Source organism: Olea europaea, unplaced genomic scaffold (genome assembly GCF_002742605.1).
Source record: "Olea europaea var. sylvestris unplaced genomic scaffold, O_europaea_v1 scaffold2666, whole genome shotgun sequence".
In the NCBI taxonomy this organism is placed as follows: domain Eukaryota; kingdom Viridiplantae; phylum Streptophyta; class Magnoliopsida; order Lamiales; family Oleaceae; genus Olea; species Olea europaea.
In genome coordinates, this window is record NW_019245031.1 from 7,504 (window position 1) to 27,974 (window position 20,471).

The 20,471-nt window shown below is 35.0% G+C and overlaps 1 protein-coding gene across 3 annotated transcripts; it reads right to left on the reverse strand.

The window, feature by feature from the left end:
- Positions 1-13,783: 13,783 nt before the first annotated feature.
- On the reverse strand, positions 13,784-19,048 carry LOC111383358 (protein unc-45 homolog A). Of its 3 annotated transcripts, none has more exons than XM_023007468.1 (4): positions 17,940-18,390; positions 15,467-15,655; positions 14,435-14,864; positions 13,784-14,096 (listed from the first exon to the last, which is right to left on the reverse strand). In XM_023007468.1, the coding sequence occupies exons 1-3, from the start codon at positions 18,123-18,125 to the stop codon at positions 14,457-14,459; spliced, it is 783 nt and encodes a 260-aa protein (XP_022863236.1). In that variant the 5' UTR covers positions 18,126-18,390; the 3' UTR covers positions 13,784-14,096; positions 14,435-14,456. The 3 variants fall into 3 exon arrangements, with proteins under 3 accessions (XP_022863236.1, XP_022863237.1, XP_022863235.1); XM_023007469.1 differs by adding an exon at positions 18,768-19,048 and having other exon boundaries at positions 13,791-14,864; positions 17,940-18,146; XM_023007467.1 differs by having other exon boundaries at positions 13,791-14,864.
- Positions 19,049-20,471: the final 1,423 nt, after the last annotated feature.

A 20,471-nucleotide genomic window follows, 5' to 3' on the forward strand; every position in this document is an offset into this window, starting at 1 on the left:
ATTCGGAGTGTTACACGAGTACCTTCTCGGGGACGTACTACAGTTGATAACACTTTAGGAGTTCCAATTGGAGTTAGTCATGGTGTTATATATGGCAATACAGAATATCTTCGCCCGACATGCTTAGAGGCGGCTAATAAAAATCATTATAGAATATTATTATTGCTTATATCAAGACATTGGTAAACAGATTACCTGACATATGATGCATAAATATCATAATCTGGTAAAAATACAATGTTATGATTGCAGTGTCAGATGAACCACTATTAGAATAATATTTTGGATAACTGTTCGTTTGTTCATCTTTAATGGTCAAAAAACAACCACTTTGGATGGCAGCAGAAGACAAACAAATAAAAGACTTGTCAATAACAACAACAAACTATGCTTTTTTTGGGTCAGCTAATAAATCCCATTTTGACACTACATTTTTTTTCATAGCTAAATCTATAGGAATCTAAATGTATTGGATCCTTAGCAACTACTATTACAAAAATTAACGTTTTTCGAATATGGCTAGATTTGTACAGAAACACAATGACATAAAATACATTATCAGAACTGAGAATTACTAATGTAGGATAGATTGAGTATTTCAGAACTTCTAACATTAGAAGATAACCAAAAGTTGAAGTTACCAGCACAAGAAGTAGAATAGATGCAGTAGAAGAAGACAGATAGAGAAAAAGAAAAAGACAGGTAGAGAAGAAGAAGAAAAAGAAGAAAGGCAGAGAAACCGGAGAGGAGAGAGGGAAGACGCGAAAGGAAGAAGACTTTGGTATTAAACCACAACTAAATTCATCAATCATCGTCTGTCTTTAAACCTACAATACAAGCGACATATAAGGAAAATAGACATAAAGAGAAATGGGCCTTGGCCAGCCTAAAGACAATTCTATTCTATTCATCAATCATCGTCTATCATCAAACTTACAATACAACCATATATAAAGGAAAACAAACCTAAAAAGAAAAGGGCCTTGGGACAACCCAAAAACAACAATCGCAATTAATCTAAATGAACATAAATAGAAATAGTTTAAAATATATCATATATATGGGATGAAAAAAGCTACAGTCGATCTGATATCCAAAATGCTCCAGGTTATGCCATGGGGGACGATCTTTCCAACGAACCAAATATCGAAACTCAACAAATGTTGACAAAGCAAGCTCCAAATTATCCCCAAGAATATGATGTAACCAATGTGACATGGGCAAAGGAAAATCCTGCTAACTCTGATAGAGTTTCAATAAATCTGAATCGAGCTGTTGGAGTTTCTCTCTAGGACTCCATGTACAGTCAAACTCAAGTCAATCTAACCAACGAACATTAAAGAACCGAATCTTTCCTTCATTGGTCAATACAATCTGTTCATTTAAAATAACATCAATTTTATCTTTATGTGCTATAACGGGTGGTATTGGAGTATACATAGCAAAAGTTTCAGTGTGTAAGCTCCCAAGTAGTGATAGAGAAGGATCATCAAAGGGATTAAAGTAGTATTTGTAAGCAACAAAGTCTTTAATAAATAAAATAGAGTGGTGGTCAAAATATGATGAAAGGTAATAACATATGTATTTGGATCGATGCACTTTAAAATTTTTAAACAGCCAACACTATAGGCTTGCAATATAACATAATCCCAGTATTATATTCAATATGTTGTTTATGTAAATCAATTCAAAGTTTATATGATATATTACTTGCTTCAAGTTTATTGATCTCAATATGCAAGTCATGAAGATGATGTATAAATACCTCATCTGACATCAACACAGTAGCATGCATGGACATTAGAATAAGGTCTAAAGTCCTTCTAGACTTATAAACATGAATAACTTTATAGGAACTTAGACCTGTAAATCGATTCATAGAATTGTTAAATACAATTTAAACTGTTGGGATGATCAAATCCCAATTCCTAAAATTTTCCCGAACTAAACACTTTAAGAAATTGCGAAGATTTTGGTTAGCAACTTCAATTTGAGGGTGATCTACAGTGGAAAATTTCAATTTTGCTTAACATGGGCGATAGGGTTCTCCAAAAGTGACTAGTGAAATCATCAACCTCCTTGGTTGGGTAAGGATACAATATACAACATGTAATCAAGAGGTGTCGGAAACAAGGGGTATAATATCTAGTTTCTCCAAAAGAGTATGGATACCAGCTAAGAAGGTGCCCTCACTATCATCAAAGTTATCAAAATCTTCAAGTTTAGGTTCATAAACTAGATCTTCTAATGGCTCATCTACTACATTCTTTCATGCTTCAATGATTATATCTCGGCTAGGATATTTGGAAGAGATGTGGCCAACATCCTTATAGTTGAAGCATTGCAAGTGAGAATAAGTCATTGGGATTTCATTAATTTTGCCCTTATGTTCCAACACATGAAGAATATTAGATAGGGAAGGTCTTCTAATACACATAAGAGGAGGTGGTACTAATGAAATGGATACATGGTTGTTACCATGCTTTCTATATGGAGTACCAATAATCAACTCATAATCTTGGGCTAAAGAGTAAGCATGATCAAGAGTAGTGATTCTCTGAAGTAAAAGCTCACACCTAAGATCATCTTTTAGACCTTGTTTAAACCTACTCAAATTCAGGGCATCATCCTTAATGATATGACATTTCATTCGAAATTCCTCAAATTAAGCAATGTACTCGGTTACAAGTCTATTCATTTGCGTAAAGGTATTCCACTGGTAAAAATTTTAAGATCTAAGCAACCATCGAAAGTAGGGGTATCTAATTTAATATCTCCAAAGAATGAGTATTGTTATAGTCATACCCTCGTTCTTGCTCACGAACATGATCTCTGTCCTTACGATTGTGCCAAAAATATTTTCAATCACCTTGTTGATGATGATAGTCTATTGTGGGACACTTTAGAATTATCAACATCAATCGAATGAGAAATTTGGTTAAAATTGTTCAAACTAGTAGCCAGACCCTTACCCTCTTTAAGAGTAGCAATCATTTGGAATTGGATAGCTATTATTTGTTGGGTGAGTGCATCAAATTGTGAGGAATCCATGGTTAAGGTACTGATAATAATAGATATAAGACGATCATGACGCAACTACATGCAATGTAGTACCAGCTAAATGAAATGCAAAGAGAGTTCAATAAACAAAGCGTGCAACTAATAAAAATAACAACCCGGGCATTTTAAATTTTTTTTTTTTGGGGGATTAAGCAAATCCAAATACGACAAGCTAATGCTATTGATACATGTAAAATAATAAGCGAGATCAATCACTAGTCAAGAACCTACTCACGTAAAATAAGTTGGGATTTAACAAAGTCAATGGATTTAGCCACATGATTTTAGGTAAAATATAAGATTAGCAGCAGCACAGAAAAATTAATTAATGCAATTTTAGAATAAATCAATAATATAAACTAAAGATAAATGAAAACAGCAACTCTCATTTTTGTTCGTTGAAGTAATTGAGTCAATCAACTGGAAATATAAAAGGTATTTGCAAAATATAGTTAGAAAATACTTTTTTTTCTCTCTTTTTACTGTTCTTTTCTTTTTCTCTCTTTTTTTTAAAACAAAATCAAATAAACCATTATATAAACAAACACGGGCATAACTGAGCTCAAATCACATATTAGGGCATATATTAAAAATGGAGGTCCAACACTATAACGTAGATCGTGTCCGTAGATACTGGGCTATCAGTTTTCTGTGAAAATCAGAGTCGATTAGAGGTGGGATGCTCGATTGGCGAAGATTATGGTGAGCTTTAAGTAATGGTCCAGATTATTATTGGATACGCGGAGGTGACCGATGGCTGGATTGAAGAGGTTGCTATTTGGGGTTATAATTGGTGGTGAAATTTCTGGTTCTTCTTGGTGATTATTGTGTGGAGCCAACTAGATGATGTCAGCAGCTGTGGTTTTAGGTATTGGCAACTGTCGATGGTGGTTGGATGAATAAGTAGGTAGTGATGAGTTCGAGTGCAGAGGCAATTAGGGATGGATGGAATATGGGTTGATTAGTGAAGCATAGTTGTAGACGTAGCGGAGATGGAACACCGGTTGTGGCACTGTAGGCAAGTCGATGATGATGGGTTGTGGTGTATAGTATGTCGAGTTTGGTGGTATTGGGCCTATTGGATCGTGTTTTCTATTGGGCTTGGGCTTGTGATTATATGGACTGCTTAGTTTTGTTGGTGGTTTGTACGTGGTGGGTTAATTTGCATGTAGTATGTTAACTGCATGGGAAAGATACTAAAATTATGTTGCTCTTAGTTGATCTAAATGAGTGAAATTTAGAATAAGTGGTTTTAAATAAGTTAATAACATAAATGTGATAACAAACTCAACAATTAATTGCAAATTAGAAGAATAATCAAGATGAGAAAGCTTAGGGTTGTGATTTCACTTAATTGTCAAATATAATTCTCAATTATATAATTATTTCTAATCAATTTTTCAAAGTTTATAAGCAAGAACTCAATTGTATTTCTATCCTCTCTCGAGTGCTGTCTAGAAATTAATTCTAGATTTCAATTCCAATATCTCTATTCTGAATTATCAACTTCATGGTTCTTTTATAGAGTAGGCTTCAGAATTCTACACTTTCTTTCGAAATCCATAAAATCTATATGGTATTAATATTATGATCGCGTATAAATTTCCCTATGTCAAGTTCCGAAATTGACTAGTATCTATTCATTCAATTAATTGTCAATTAACTGAAAGCATTAAAATCATAACACAAATAAATGAAATGGAAAATTTCATAGAAATAACTAAAATGAATTCAAATCATACTCTCAAGTTTTGGCTAATCAAACCCTAGAATAATAGTTTAGTTCATGATAAAAGTCATGAAATCTGCACAATTCATAAAGAATAACATGAAAAAAGAAAGATAAAAGTGTTTTTTGGATGGTTGAATCAATTTTCTTCACCAAGTTGCCTTTACCTCTTTCTTGAATCTTGCTTCCTTCTTGCCCAGTTGAATTCTCCCTTCAATTGTGGTTTTTAGGTTTGTATTTTTAGTATTTTGAAGTTTTGGACAAATTAAGGTTGGATTGGGTCAAGAAAAGAGTCCAAAAAAATCAAATTTCATTTTTTCTCGTCCGAAGATGCTACGGCTCCTAAGATGGACGCTGTGGCACCACGATACTATTGATTTTTATCATTAGTGGTCCTACGACGCCAACTTCGGGTGAAAAATAGCACTGCGTGTCTTTCAGTATTTTGATCATAACTTTTTCTCCAACTATTCGATTGAGACAATTCAAAATGCATTGAAAAGCTAACTTAAAGAGCTACAACTTTTTTCAGATATCATTTTCCAATTCAAATGTTTGCTATGTCAAAAATGGATCTAAATGTGAGACTAAAAGTTCGAAGCATAACTTTTTTGGTTGGAAATTAATGTGTTATCATACTTTGGCTATATTTCATCCCTTTGAATTTTTTTCTTTATCTAATTAACTTCTAACACTCTTGAATCTTCATTATGAGGTTCGATACAACTTTTTCATTTTTGCAATTTAGTCCCTAAACTTTGGATCTCTTACGATTTAACCACTTTTCCAATTTTGCCAACTTTTACTTATTTCCTTCAATTTCATCAATATGCAACATCAAAATACGCATTAAAATACTCTAAAACTAGTAAGAATTAGCTAAATATCAAGCTTAGATGATGTCTAAAGTATGAGTGAAATACACTCATCAACTGGGTATATGGATTATTGAGTTTTGTTGGATTTGTTGGCTACGTTGTGGTGTAATAGATGACTAAGAAGGCGGAGATAGTGAACGTTGCAGCAGCGGGTTTGGAGTTTGAAGAGGATGATATTGAGAGTTGCAAGTGTACTGGGATACTGATTAAGCAATCACTTTGATAGGAATGACAATTTGAACGTCAAAATCGTAAATCGCAATTAACCAAACCGAACGGGTGCTAAAAAAATATAATCGATGATGCAATGGGACGAATATGGTATTTGGTTTTAATGAACTGATCTGGGGTGGTACGGGTATGGTATTTACGCGTGTCGCCCCGAACCAAACCGATTACCCGTTAAATTTATTTTTTTTCCTTCTAAATAATAATCCAATGCAAAACATGTATTAAAAAAAAGAAATCTAATTTTGAAAACTCCCCAGGGACCTTTTTTCTTCTTTTGCAGTCACACATAATGGTTATTAACTCACTCTTTATTGAAGTGAACTCAATCAACAATTTCAATTTCAAAAAACTTAATCTCTTACAGTAAATTTGATCATTTGATTAGTTTTATACATCTGAATTGGCTTGAAATTAAGTAGACATAGTCTTTGCCTTTCTTTATTTTATCATCAGTAACCTAAACATTACCCTTGGTATCATAAATCGCCGTCTTCTTATAGATGTGCCATATATCGACCCTTTGTATAATTTTGATCTGGTAAGTGATCAACAATGCAAATTGTTTGAAGTGCTCCAATATAATTCACTCAACTATCAGTTGATAACCATCATGTGTGAATTTTTTTCATAAATTAATTTTTTCAATTTAACTACTGGACCTATGAAAAATAATTTATTTTCGTGGATATTAACCGTCCCGAACCGATATACAAATCGAACCGAACCGAAACCAACTTACATGGTTATGGTGCGGTTATGGTATGACAAAAAAATTGGTGATTCGGTGATGATTTTGGCCGAATCGACCCTGAACTGAACCGTTGCCAACCCTACATTTTGATGACAAGATCCAAGTTTTAGTTCTGAAACCAAATTTGACGTATGATAGATTGAGAATTTCAAAACTTATAACATTAGAATATAAGCAAAAGCTGAAGTAACCAGCAGAAGAAGTAGAATAGATGTGGCAGAAGAAGATGGCCAAAGAAAAAGAGGAAGATAGAGTCAGAGAAAAGAAGAAGAAGAAGAAGGCAGCAACAATAAAAGAAGAAAGGGGAAGAAATCTGAGAGGGGAGAAAAAAGATAGGGGAGGAAGAAGACTTTGGTAGCAAACCACAATTCAATTCATCAATCATCGTCTGTCCTCAAACTTACAACATAAGCCATATATAACGGAAAACAAACCACAATTCAATTCATCAATCATCTTGACATTCCATTAGATTTACCTTTATTCTTCTTATTTTGGTTATTATTGTTATCCCTATTTTATATACTAACGCTTAAAAACATACTTTCTTCTTTAGCCCCACTCCTTTACTCTTTCGTGACCTCTAAGACTCTAGACTTAAGGGCATCAATGACTATGGCTTGTGTAAATTGTTCCTAGCATACTTATTAGTATTCAAAACATCTTCATCAGTAAAAAGTTTGTTATTATGAGCTAGAATTTTTACTATAATGTTATAATGTTAAAGACACTCAAGTTTGATTTCAAGTCTTTGCTTGTATCCATCCTAAAATTGAATAAGTTTTCTAGTAGATATATTTTGTTAGACATGATTTTAGTAATAAATAAATAAATAATAGTGTACTAGCAGTCTAGAGGTCATAGCATTGTTTAAATCATCTACTCGATTAAAAATATTACTATTCGTGTATATGATAATTAATCTACAAGCGATTCTAATCATCTCTTCAATTTCGGCTTTTTTTCCCCTTTTTTTTTCATTTTTTTTTTTTAGAGTACGTAGCTAGATCATCAAAGATCTTTAGACTCGCTGTTGAACAAGAATGACTATCATATTTTGCTTCTAATTTAAATAGTCACATTTACTTAAGTAGTCATATACAGATTCCAAGTAAAATGAGTCAATAAGACAAATACTTGAAAATTTAACTTAAGTGCTCAAAAGTTAATCAGGTGAAGTACTGCAGTCAACAAAACATACACTTAACCAAAAATACTTATCACCAAAGTTATCAAGGAATTTATAATATCCAACAATTATACAGTAAAATCTCTATAAAATGATAATGTTGGGATCGAGAAAAATTATTATTTTAGAGGGGTTATACATTTATCAATAAATGAATAGTTTATTAATTTATCAATAAATGAATTTATTAATTTATAGAGTATTTTATATTTTTATAACTTGTATTATGTTTTCCTATAATACATGTAGAAAATTTAAAAAATGGTGAAATTCAAAACTGAGCAGGCTGTTGGAAATAATACTGTGATTGAGGATATTACTCCTCAATCACAATCTTCCCATAGCATGTCAATGCCAATCACGTAATTCAAGGAGGCTAATTTACACGGTTTCCATTTCATTGTAAATTATTGATTTGTATTCCATTTATACTATCTTGTAAAACTCTATATAATGCAATACGATACACCACTGAAATTAATGTGGATTTTAATCATTCTTATAGTATCAGAGCCAAGTGGTTTAACATACATACCAAATATTCTGTTCTTCTTCTTCCCTTCATGGCTTCTAAAACTTCTGTCACCCTTCTTTCTTTCAATACCTTAATCCACATGATCACCATTAAACTTTCCTCCTCAAATTATCTTCTCTGGAAAGCCCAACTCCTCCCTCTTCTTGAAAATCAAGAATTATTAGAACATGTTGATAGCACCCTTGTGCAGCCCCCAAAACTTGACGCTACCACTTCTCTCACGCCAAGTGACAAATACCTAGCATGGAAAGCTATTGATTAGCATCTCCTCAGTTTGTTACTTTCCTCCCTCACAGAGAAAGCCATGGCTGAGGTAGTTGGCCTCTCCACCGCACGAGATGTGTGGCTGGTGCTAGAAAATGCATTTAGCCATCGTTCTAAAGCTCGAGAACTACGCCTTAAGGATGACTTGCAATTAATGAAACGCGACAATAGATCGGTTGTTGAGTATGCTCGTTCCTTCAAAGCAATTTGTGATCAACTACATGCAATTGGTTGTCCAGTTGATGGTACTGACAAGGTGCACAGGTTTCTCCGCGAGCTCGGTACTGATTTCTCTAGTTTCTCCACAGCACAAATGGCCCAAACTTCTCTGCCCTCATTTGCAGATTTAGTCTCAAAGGTCGAAAGTTTTGAAATTTTTCAGAAATCCCTTGACTCATCTTCTCCAGCAGCGACAGCCTTTACTGTCACAAAAAATTCCACCCATCATGGTGGCTCTTCTCGTAGTCATCGGGGTCACTTCGGTGGACGTGGCAGCAGTTCATCTGGTCGTGGACAAGGACGCTCCAACTACAGTCAATGGCATCGTCCACCAAGATGCCAGATTTGCAGGATGGATGGCCACTTTGTCGATTGGTGCCTTCAACGCTATGATCGAAATGAGACACCAGCTCACCTTGCTAAAGCCTTCACGAGATCTTGTTCTCTAAATGAAGATGTGGGCTCTGACTGGTATTTGGATACAGGGGTTTCAGCCCATATGACCATGAATCACTCTAAATTGGATCGGGCCACAAACTACATGGGTAAGGATTGTGTGGTTGTTGGGAATGGTGCCTCACTACCCATTACCCATACTGGTAAAATTTCCCCTACCCCAAATCTACATCTTCTTGATGTCCTAGCTGTACCTCGCCTTACCAAGAATTTACTTTCCATCAGTAAATTAACATCAGATTTTCCTTTATCCGTTACCTTTACTAATAACATATTCACTGTACAGAATCGCAAAACAGGAAGGGTGGTGGCAACCGGCAAGCATGATGGAGGCTTATATGTCCTTGAGCGAAGTCATTCTACTTTTATTTCTGTTCTTAAAAATAAATCGCTTCGTGCGTCCTATGATTTATGGCATGCACGACTTGGACATGTCAATCATTCTGTTATTTCTCTATTGAATAAAAAAGGCCAGCTTTATCTTACATCTTTGTTGCCTTCTCCAACTTTATGTGGCATATGTCAAATTGCTAAAAGTCATCACTTACCTTATTCTCGAAATGAATATAGGTCATCGAAAACACTTGATATTATCCATTGCGACATTTGGGGTCCGTCTCCAGTCAAATCTAATTTAGGATTTGTCTATTATGTCATTTTTATCGATGACTATTCTCGTTTCACGTGGCTCTATCCTTTAAAATTGAAATCTGACTTTTATAATATTTTTATTCAATTTCAAAAATTTGTGGAAAATCAATTCTTCACTGGAATTAAAATTTTCCAAAGATTTTTGGAAAATCAATTCTCCACTGGAATTAAAATTTTCCAAAGTGACGGCGGTGGTGAATTTACCAGTAATTTCTTCCAAGATCATCTCCGCTCTAGTGGCATTCACCATCAGCTCTCATGTCCATACACACACGCCCAAAATGGTCGTGCTGAAAGAAAACATCGCCATGTAACTGAGATGGGATTAGCACTCCTTTTTCGCTCCCACTGATGATCACTTTCTGGCTGTTAAACGCATCCTCCGCTATGTTAAAGGCACCATTCACTATGGCCTACATTTTCGCCCTTCCACTTCTCCTGGTGCTTTTGTAGCCTATCCTGATACTGATTGGTCCGGCTGCTCGGATACTCGTCGTTCGACCTCTGGTTATTCTATCTATCTTGGTGACAATTTAGTTTCCTGGAGTGCCAAGAAACAGCCGACTGTCTCTCGTTCCAGCTGTGAATCTGAGTATCGTGCCCTTGCCTCCACTGCCGCTAAACTCATCTGACTCACACATCTCCTGCATGACCTCAAGGTATCCATGCCTCAGTAGCCCACTCTCTTATGTGACAACAAAAGTGCTATTTTTTTAAGCTCCAATCCGATTTCACACAAGCGGGCCAAGCATGTTGAATTGGACTACCACTTTCTTCGTGAGCTTGTTGTCGCGGGAAAACTTCATACACAATATGTCCCATCTCATCTACAAGTTGCTGATATCTTTACCAAGAGTGTTCCTCGACCTCTATTTGAGCTCTTTTGTTCCAAGCTCCATGTCCGATCAAATCCGATGTTGAGCTTGTGGGGGGGTGTTGGAAATAATACTGTGATTGAGGATATTACTCCTCAATCACAATCTTCCCATAGCATGCCAATGCCAATCACGTAAATGAAGGAGGCTAATTTACACGATTTTCATTTCATTGTAAATTATTGATTTGTATTCCATTTATACCATCTTGTAAAGCTTTATATAATGCAATACGATACACCACTGAAATTAAGGTGGATTTTAATCATTCTTACAGGCGAGCACACAAAAAGGCATACAAATAAATACTTTAAAGAGGAAAGGTACATGCATTGACGTCAAAGTTTAATATTTTGAAAGATTAATCGTTCAAGTTATTTCATGTACACATGGAACATAATTTATTTATATATATATGTGCCCAGTGTAGTATGTGCATTGCAAAGAAATAGGGATGAAGTTAACTTTGGTTTGGGGGCAAAGAAAAAGCAAAAAACTTTATATGCATATTTTGAAAAAGAGGCAAATTGAAATAATAATAATAATAATAATAATAATAATAATAATAATAATAATAATAATAAAAAAATTATCAAATTAAAAGTTTGTTAATTTATATGAATTTAAGTAGTTATTATTTTATATATTCATTGGGCCTTAAAGGATCTAAAAAAAATTATTATCTTATACATTTAACGGGGTTATTAATTTAGTACACTAATGTAAGTCAGGATCCAAGAAATTTATTATTTAAGCGAGATTATTAATTTATTATATATTCATACCCAATCAAGACCAAACTCTTATCATGCTTAGGCATACTTAATATCAATGAGATCGCAAATTTCTCAGATATATCTTAATTAAGCATGCAGTCCCGAAATATAATATTAGAATCCAATATTGCAATTCAACTAGTGGCTCGATTAGTTGAAATGTTAATCAGACAGTAAATTCAGCTTTCAAATGTCAATTTAGTTATAGGCATACTCCTACTGACTATTAATTAGAATTTCTCACCAGACTAATTTTGACAGGGTGCAATTAGTCTCCAGAACTTGTACACAGATCAAGAACCCCAAGACACTCCCTACAGCCATCGCAGGGCAACTCTTACCCGATAAGCCTTCTAAATTAGGCTTATTTTCAGTATCACACAAATCAGACCGCACAAAATTGAAAGTCAGCTTTTTTCCATAGACCGATGGACATTTACAGATTAAGATAAAATCAACCAAGAGACCTTGAGATAGTTGCAAGATCAATCTTGCTACACGTACACCAAAGCTTACATAATGATTTACATAATATCACATGACCCTCTATCACTAAGCAGTTTAAAACACGATCAGTTTTTCCATCCAATCATTTCCCTCCGACTCACTTTCTGGCATTGCCTTACCATTTCTTCTGGCAAAGGAGATTAGGCCGGTAGGTGGGTAGGCTTCTATCCAACTAGTAGGACATGCAGTTCCCCCCACCTTTCACCTGCTTTTTAAGACCGAAAAGTTTTTTTGGACTTCATCTCATACTTCTTTGGCACCTACGGTAGAGATCGAAGGTATTTGGTACTCGCGACCAAGGAGGGATGACCGACCTAACACAGGCTTCGTTGTACCCTGCCTACTTGTCTTTAACCAACCTATTTGTACCCAACCATCATTATGGGAATGCACACGAGGTAGAAAAATTACGCCAATCCATTGAAATATGAGATGTATGTGGTCGAAATTATTGTCCCATTGACCATCCCACCAAAATGAAGAGATGATGTGATGAGGTGTCGAAATTGTATTGGTGGGATAGTCAAAGGAACAACAACTTCAAGAAAGATATCTGAACTCCTTGACATTAAAAGGCTCTAATACCAGATTTGTTAGGATTTCCACCAAAGCAATATGTACATTAAGCAGAAAAGTAAAAATAAAGTAAAACTCAAATACTGCAACCAAGGTTAATGTTCTCCTTTGAAGTTCCAAATGTGTACACCGAGTTTGGGCTCAGATTATTGCCACTAGAAGCCACCACATAAGCCATTCTAGAGACTGGCGATAATGCTTCACCAAGAACGCAAAATATCCCTCAAAAACACCTTAAACCAGAACCCTCTCAAAGACACAAGTATGCTGTTCACACAATACCTCTCAAATCTAAAGTAGGCTAAACGTATAGCATCACTGCATTTTTAAATAGGCAAGTGACTTAGCCATCGATCCTCAAAAGCAAAACAAGAAGATTTGAGAAGAGGAAGAATGTAACTAAGAGAGAATAGAAAGTCCCAAAGGGGAGGGAGAACAAACTAACTGAAAGAGACACGGGAGAAACTGAAGGGCTATTTACCTCAAAAGAACAAATTTTGGACATCGATCTAAATCAATGGTTAGTGAAACACACGCTTACAGTAACATATCTAAAAATGTTAAGATCGCAACCATATTTCTATTCTCAATGTTTCCTAGATTATCACTTCATCAAGGTACAGGCATATAAAATTGGAAGCCATGTCGTCCATCCATCAACCTTAGTTGCTAAAGATGCAGTTTTCTGCATAGATACTCCGATGACCAGTTAACCAAAGTTTGCCGGAAATTGTTATCAAATAGAGAACTACAAGATCAGGTGTTATCACTCAGGTAAAAAATGACGAAATGCTCATATTGAATAACAAATACCACGAGCTAAAGTGATGCATCATATGTACAAACAGATATATCCTAGGATTCCATCGGACAAAGATTGGCCATTGAGTGCAAAGGCAGAAGGGAGCTTGACTGCAAGACCCACCCATCGAGCAGGGACGAAAGTCGGCCTTACTAATCCAACGGAAACCTTTGACCGGATTTAAGCTTGCAGAAGAGACGGGGGATAAGCAAGCAACCTTTACTATTATTTCCCTTATATCCATTGATTGAACAAAAATCAGAAACTCCAATGAAACTAACACGTGGAAAAGAGAGTACAAAAAGTTACACGATTGACAAGAGAATCCATACAGGTCTAATAACACAGATAGCATACAATTCCATGTTCAAACTTCAAACAAGCTTGACTCTCTTTATTATGCAGGTAGTGACACTAGCTATTGCATACCAAACATGCACTCAGTGAATAATCCAAGATAGCAAACTTACAGGCAAAACTAGCTGTATCTTCGGTACACAACATTGGACAAGACTTTACAATACTAAATATTAGAAATAAGGATAAATCTTTTTCACAGTATTGTCCAGTCTCCAATAGTACTGCTTACGGAGAATCCTGCAAAGGAACAACAGAGTTAGGTTAAAAAGAGAACACTCTCCGCAGGTTGACTGGTTCAGTAGCAGAGCCATTTGTCTCAACAGAACAGGTAGCATAAATGTTCAAGTTGGATGTGCACAATGCCCGATTGCTCAGTTTCAATCTCAGAGTACAGGTATGTATAGCAGGTACATGGATATTCCAAATCTTCACATTATAGATAAGAGTTGTCATCAAATGAAGATTTCCATAAAAAAAGCAGTCAGGATAATGCAATGAAGCCTTTCTTCATCTGTAAGAATTTTTATCTCTGGATAGAAATCTACAGAGAGATAATCGAGAGAAGATATGATTACATGTCTGTGTGGCTATGCCATTTCATTTAACCGCCCTTACACCAACAGTTCTAACGCGAAAACGGTATTGAGGCAGAGACTCCTCTTCGTCGGGGTCATCATCTTCTTCGTCACTAGAGTCATCTTCAACTCTGTCCCAACGCGAGTAATCAAGCTGAGAGTGCCCTTTCGGTTTTGGTATTGCCTGCCAGCCTGACTGTTGATCGGATGGCTTTTGCATGCTCTGAATTTTGGAGGTAATAGCTTCCTCTGTTGGAATGGCACTTTCACATGCAGCTCTTTGCTGGCTTGCCCCTCCTGATTCCATTACATCTTTTTCTTGACTTTCACCAACCTCTATCTCTTTTTCACCATGTTCTTCTTCCTTATTTTCAACCAATTCATCATCCTCTTCTAGTTCCGCCTCATCTTCAGGTATTGGAGCAAGTGACTTTCCTTGAACAAAACACACCATTTTTTAGACAGAGCACCATAATTTTTGCTTAAAAGGCATGGAACATTGAATATTGTAAATCATCTTTTACGCAACTATATTGCGTGAGACGACTAACTTCAGTCAATTTCATGTGATCTACTAATAAAACTATATAGAAGGAATTTATAGAGAAGTGTTCCTCTTTTGAAATACTTATGCCATTGCAAGATATACAAGCACGTTAAATCTCTAAGAAGCATTCAAAATTCTCCAGCAGCCCCCAAGAAAAATTCCCCCTAGAAAAAATCTCCACATACAGAAAGTTATCACATTTGCATTTTAGAAAGAGACAAAATAGAGATAGACGTGAGGATCTTAAATGTTCTCTAAGAAACTTGATAATGCCAAAGTACAGAAGCAAATATTTGTTTAGAATGCAATTAATGGCAATGACAATGGTCGGGAACATGGAAGATATATTGAAGAATTAGGGGCAGCCAAGCTTTTAAAGCAGCGATTCCATAACAGGAAAAGTATGAATAAGCAGGATATCTGTTAAACAGCATTGAACAGAGGAATAAATGCAAAAGCAGAATAAAGGACAAAGGAGTGACTACCAATTGTGACTTCAGACGGGCTTGAAGATTTTTATACACTTCTGAAGATGGGTTCAACTCAATGAGCCTGTTGACATCAAAAAGTGCTGAATGGTACTCCTTCAAGGTGACTAGGGTTTGGGCACGCAACATCAATGCTCCTGTGTGCTTGTGATCAAGCTCGAGCACTGAGGTACATTCTTCTGATGCCTGAAACAATAGATAGAAAAACAGGGTAACATTACCATTTATCCCATAACAAGTCAATCAAGGTTCCTGTTTTCTCTTTTGCACCTGAATGTAAGCCGACATGCAACTAAAGAGTAAATTTTAGACAGCATAAACATAAAAACTTGCAAGTAGCAACAGGTCAAGAAACTATATTTAGAAACACCATCCTAAATGCATAAGATTAGATTGGAGTATACAAAATGAAAAGGTTATATAAGGATTCTATGTGATTGAGAAATACTTATCAAGTTAAAAGTTAAGTTTCACTCAATTGTTGTTAGTAAACTGAATGCAGAAAAATTATGTTCTCAACAGATGAGGAACTATACTAGAATGAGTAGTATAAGAAATGAAGAAATGCACCAACAAGTGGCACCGATGACATCAGAGGACAGCTCTAGAGGTACACATTTAGGTATTACGGACATGCCTTATTAGACCTACAAAAGTTCTATTCACAGGAGCAATGAAATCAAACTACAAAATATTAGAAAACTGATATCAGGATAACATGTAGAAATTTGGTTGCAAGAGACTTTCTTTAAGCCTATAAGTGTAGCTTTGGATCAAGTGGAGTGGAAAAAAGATTATTGTAGTCAAACCCTGAATTTATTGGAAATAAAGCTGAAATTGTTAAATTTAAGCCCCTGTTTGTTGCCCATTATTTGGAAAGTTAAAAAGTTCTGAATGGTATTTTTTAGAGACTATATGATTAAAAATTAAAGAAACTTTATTGGTTTATGTGTAGAATATTTTATTGTGTCAATGTACGATGAAAAATGATACTGTAACAAACAATTTAAAATTTTAAACGGTGCCAAACTGGCACTAAAAATCGTTCCCACAGGAAACAAAAAGAATAATGTGAATTTTTCTCTGGTTCAGGGGCAGTGGTATGGAAGTTCCTTAATCAATCCTGCACCAGCTATTGTCATTCACTAAAGGTGCAACCATGAGGAATGTCGTAACATTTTTCCAATTTCAAATTCCATTATGCAGTGTTATTATGAACATTCTGATATCAATCTACCACCCCCACAAAGATAGGCTTTCAGTTCACAAGTGCACGCACGCACAAGAGCGGGAGTGGATGACTGAAGACCTGCTTAATAAATCCAAAATTCATTTAATAATATTGTAAAAGGGATAATCCCAGGCAATGATGGTACGCGCAAAAGGTAAAACGAAACTCTTTTAATTCTATCCAAGTATAGGAAACTCGTCATTACGCCTTTATCATAAGTTACATGCGACAAAGAAATATGCCAGGTGGCTTAATATCAACATCATCATAAAAAAGATATCCATTTCCAAAATATGACCATGTCCACAGTTTATCAGAGCACTGCCACCAAAATCATAATGTGAAACCGGTTGCATTAAGTGCTTTGAGCTGATGTATCAAGACGCTCATAAGATGCATTAAATGCAAATTGAACCATCTCTCGAGTACTCTTGGATGACGTGCCACATAGCTAATTAATAGTACTAAACATATATACAAATCAGCAAAACAGACAGTAGTTCACTTGTGCACTTGAGTCAGAGGTAAAAAATTTGTTCCATCACGAAGATGAGACCTTAATCAGTCTTCACGATGTTATACTGTAATAGTCACCTTAACTGCTACAAATAATAATACATCTTACAAAACTTTTTTTACAAATTTAAATCCAACTGGACTAGGCTTTATTTTATTTGCTTCAATATTTCATTATAAATTACAATCTTTATTCCTTTCCAAACTCTAGTTGTACTAATCACAATAAGTTACAAGCATTTGTATCCTTCCTACATGTGTATACATTGAAAGATAGTTCATTTTTCAATTTTTTGGACAACCAAACTCCATCCACCAATAAAACACAAAGAATTCAATATTTTTTTCTTCTTTGCCATCATTGCCTCTACATGGCAAATTAGTCCTTTCGAATTGTAACAAGAAAAACACAGAGAGTTGGCCTAAACTTTCCATGTCCAAATAACCTTCAAGAATTTGTAAGTCTCAACTTTCAAGAGACTTAAAGCTAAAATTCTAAAATCAATCTAAAAACACTTGCATCCGATAACTAACTTAAGAGAGCCGCAGTCTGATTTTTCAGCCAGTATATCCCAGAGTCGAACAAAAGGCCTTCTTCAAAGCATTTATTAAAATCGAGAAGTTTGCATACACGAATTATTTGGATTCAATTTTCAAATTTCCAGAAAAAAAAACAAAAAAAGGGAAAAAAAAAAAGAAAAAAAGAAAAGAAAAGAAAGGAACCTTCTTGAAATCGTGGAGTTTGAGATAACACGCGGCACGATTGCTGTGAAGGGCAACCCTTTGGGGCTTGATCTTGGCCATAGAAAGCGCCTCGGTGTAAAAATCCAGCGCTTCCTCGTACTTGCCTTCTCTGTACATCTGGTGAGCCCTCTCGATCTTATTCACAGTTGGTGAACCGGATGCCATAGCCAAAAACAAATCAACCTGGTAAAGAATCAAATCAAATCAATAAAATAGTTATACAAATTTATTGAGAAATTTCGGGTGGGATAAGAAATCAGCGACAGGGTGAAGGTATCTGGATTCTGGGCGAAGAAATAGAGAAATATTTGGGAGGAATTATAAGGTTTCTCTCAACGTGGTGAATAAGGGCAACGGGACTTAGATGTTCGAACATTTTCGCGGAGAAAATGACAGCTTTTTTGTTCAGACATTTGAAGTTTGGACACGCATTTTGTCTCCAGTTATCCTCTTTCTGGGCCGTCCAAGTTGCCAATCTTTTAATAGTTACAAAATTCTTATAGATGACAAAATTCATATTCGCATATGCCTTTATCCATTACTAAACGTAAGGAGCAAAAAGGGAATGCACAATCTTGAAGACTTCGATGTGTTTGTTATAGTGATCACATGCAAATATCCAAATAAGATATTTATTTTAGTAGATCGATCAATTCCTAAGCCTGTTGAAGACGAGCTACTCTAATAATACAACATATAATGCTTGTATGAAACTTTGCAATAGCTTACACAATGACATTGTTGCTCGATCAACTATCATACTTAGGTCAAATGAAGTGATGCCATAGCCAAAAACAAATCAACCTGGTAAAGAATCAAATCAAATCAATAAAATAGTTATACAAATTTATTGAGAAATTTCGGCTGGGATAAGAAATCAGCGACAGGGTGAAGGTATCTGGATTCTGGGCGAAGAAATAGAGAAATATTTGGGAGGAATTATAAGGTTTCTCTCAACATGTGGTGAATAAGGGCAACGGGACTTAGATGTTCGAACATTTTCGCGGAGAAAATGACAGCTTTTTTGTTCAGACATTTGAAGTTTGGACACGCATTTTGTCCCCAGTTATCCTCTTTCTGGGCCGTCCAAGTTGCCAATCTTTTAATAGTTACAAAATTCTTATAGATGACAAAATTCATATTGGCATATGCCTTTATCCATTACTAAACGTAAGGAGCAAAAAGGGAATGCACAATCTTGAAGACTTCGATGTGTTTGTTATAGTGATCACATGCAAATATCCAAATAAGATATTTATTTTAGTAGATCGATCAATTCCTAAGCCTGTTGAAGACGAGCTACTCTAATAACACAACATATAATGCTTGTATGAAACTTTGCAATAGCTTACACAATGGCATTGTTGCTCGATCAACTATCATACTTAGGTCAAATGAAGTGGTGTACTAACCTAATATCAGCTATATGTACTATTTATTGATAAGTAAGTCTTTTTAAAATCTTCATGTGGGTTGTATATATTATATAGAGTTTATTAGACCATTCAATTAGAAAAGACATTATGATCCTTAAGTAGCATTATATTCTATTGTATAGAAAAACAGTTTCGATGAATTGCATCTTGATCCAACCTAATATTTAGGAATAATTGCAGCAAAAGCCTCAAACCCAGTGGTGGATCCAGAGGGCGGCTAGATAGGACGGCCGCCCTAGCTGGATCCGCTAGGAATTTTTTTTTTTTTTTTTGCTAGTAATAGATTAAATTTTTAACTCATATTATTGATAATTGATTTTATTTTCAAACATCCCCGTAGTTTACCTGGTGAGAGCCAATCTTAATATATTTCAAGTCTTAGGTTCGAATCTTTGTCAATGGACTTGTTATGTATTATTTTTATTCTATAATTTTTACCAAAATTTAATAAGGGAGGGACAATGAGAATTTGAACTCATGATCTCAAGCAAGGGTTGTGGTGAACTTAACTATTATACCCCTGTTTGATCTCCATTAAATTAAATTACATTCCATTCCATTTTTCTCTCTTCTATTTTCAACCACACAATCTTCCATAAAATAATATTATAAGTAAATCGAAAATTTTTCATTCTTTTTCAACCACTCATTTTTCTAAAAAAAATATTATTCCCCCCATTTTCATTTTCAAGTAATGGGCATCAAACAGGGGCATGGTACCTTTTGAATTGTGCTATTAAATTTAACAAAATAATATTTGTTAAGTTTTGATTGTTTTAATGTAAACAATAACAATTTTAAATATTCGAATTCACACTCTTCCTTTAAATTATACAAAACTTGACAACAATATTATTTGATGAGATCTATTTATTCTTATAACATAATTATATATGTTCATTTTGAACAAAATAATTATTATATTTATACTTTAGGCCTTGTTCGATTCCCCCTTTTTTTAAAACTACATTTTTCTTTTTTCTTTTTATCCATACATTCTTCAATAAAAGAATATTACACGTAAATTCAAAAATTTTCTTTATTTTTAGTCACACGTTAAGACGTTTTCCATCAA

Bases quoted from the DNA above. Each gene is read 5' to 3' on its own strand.
- LOC111383358 (XM_023007468.1), bottom strand. From the start codon at position 18,125: ATGGCATCCGGTTCACCAACTGTGAATAAGATCGAGAGGGCTCACCAG. The intron at 15,656-17,939 runs GTTCCTTTCTTT...CTATTGTTTCAG, and splicing joins AACTCCACGATTTCAAGAAG to GCATCAGAAGAATGTACCTC. The intron at 14,865-15,466 runs GTAGTCACTCCT...GTTCAAGGAAAG, and splicing joins CCCGTCTGAAGTCACAATTG to TCACTTGCTCCAATACCTGA.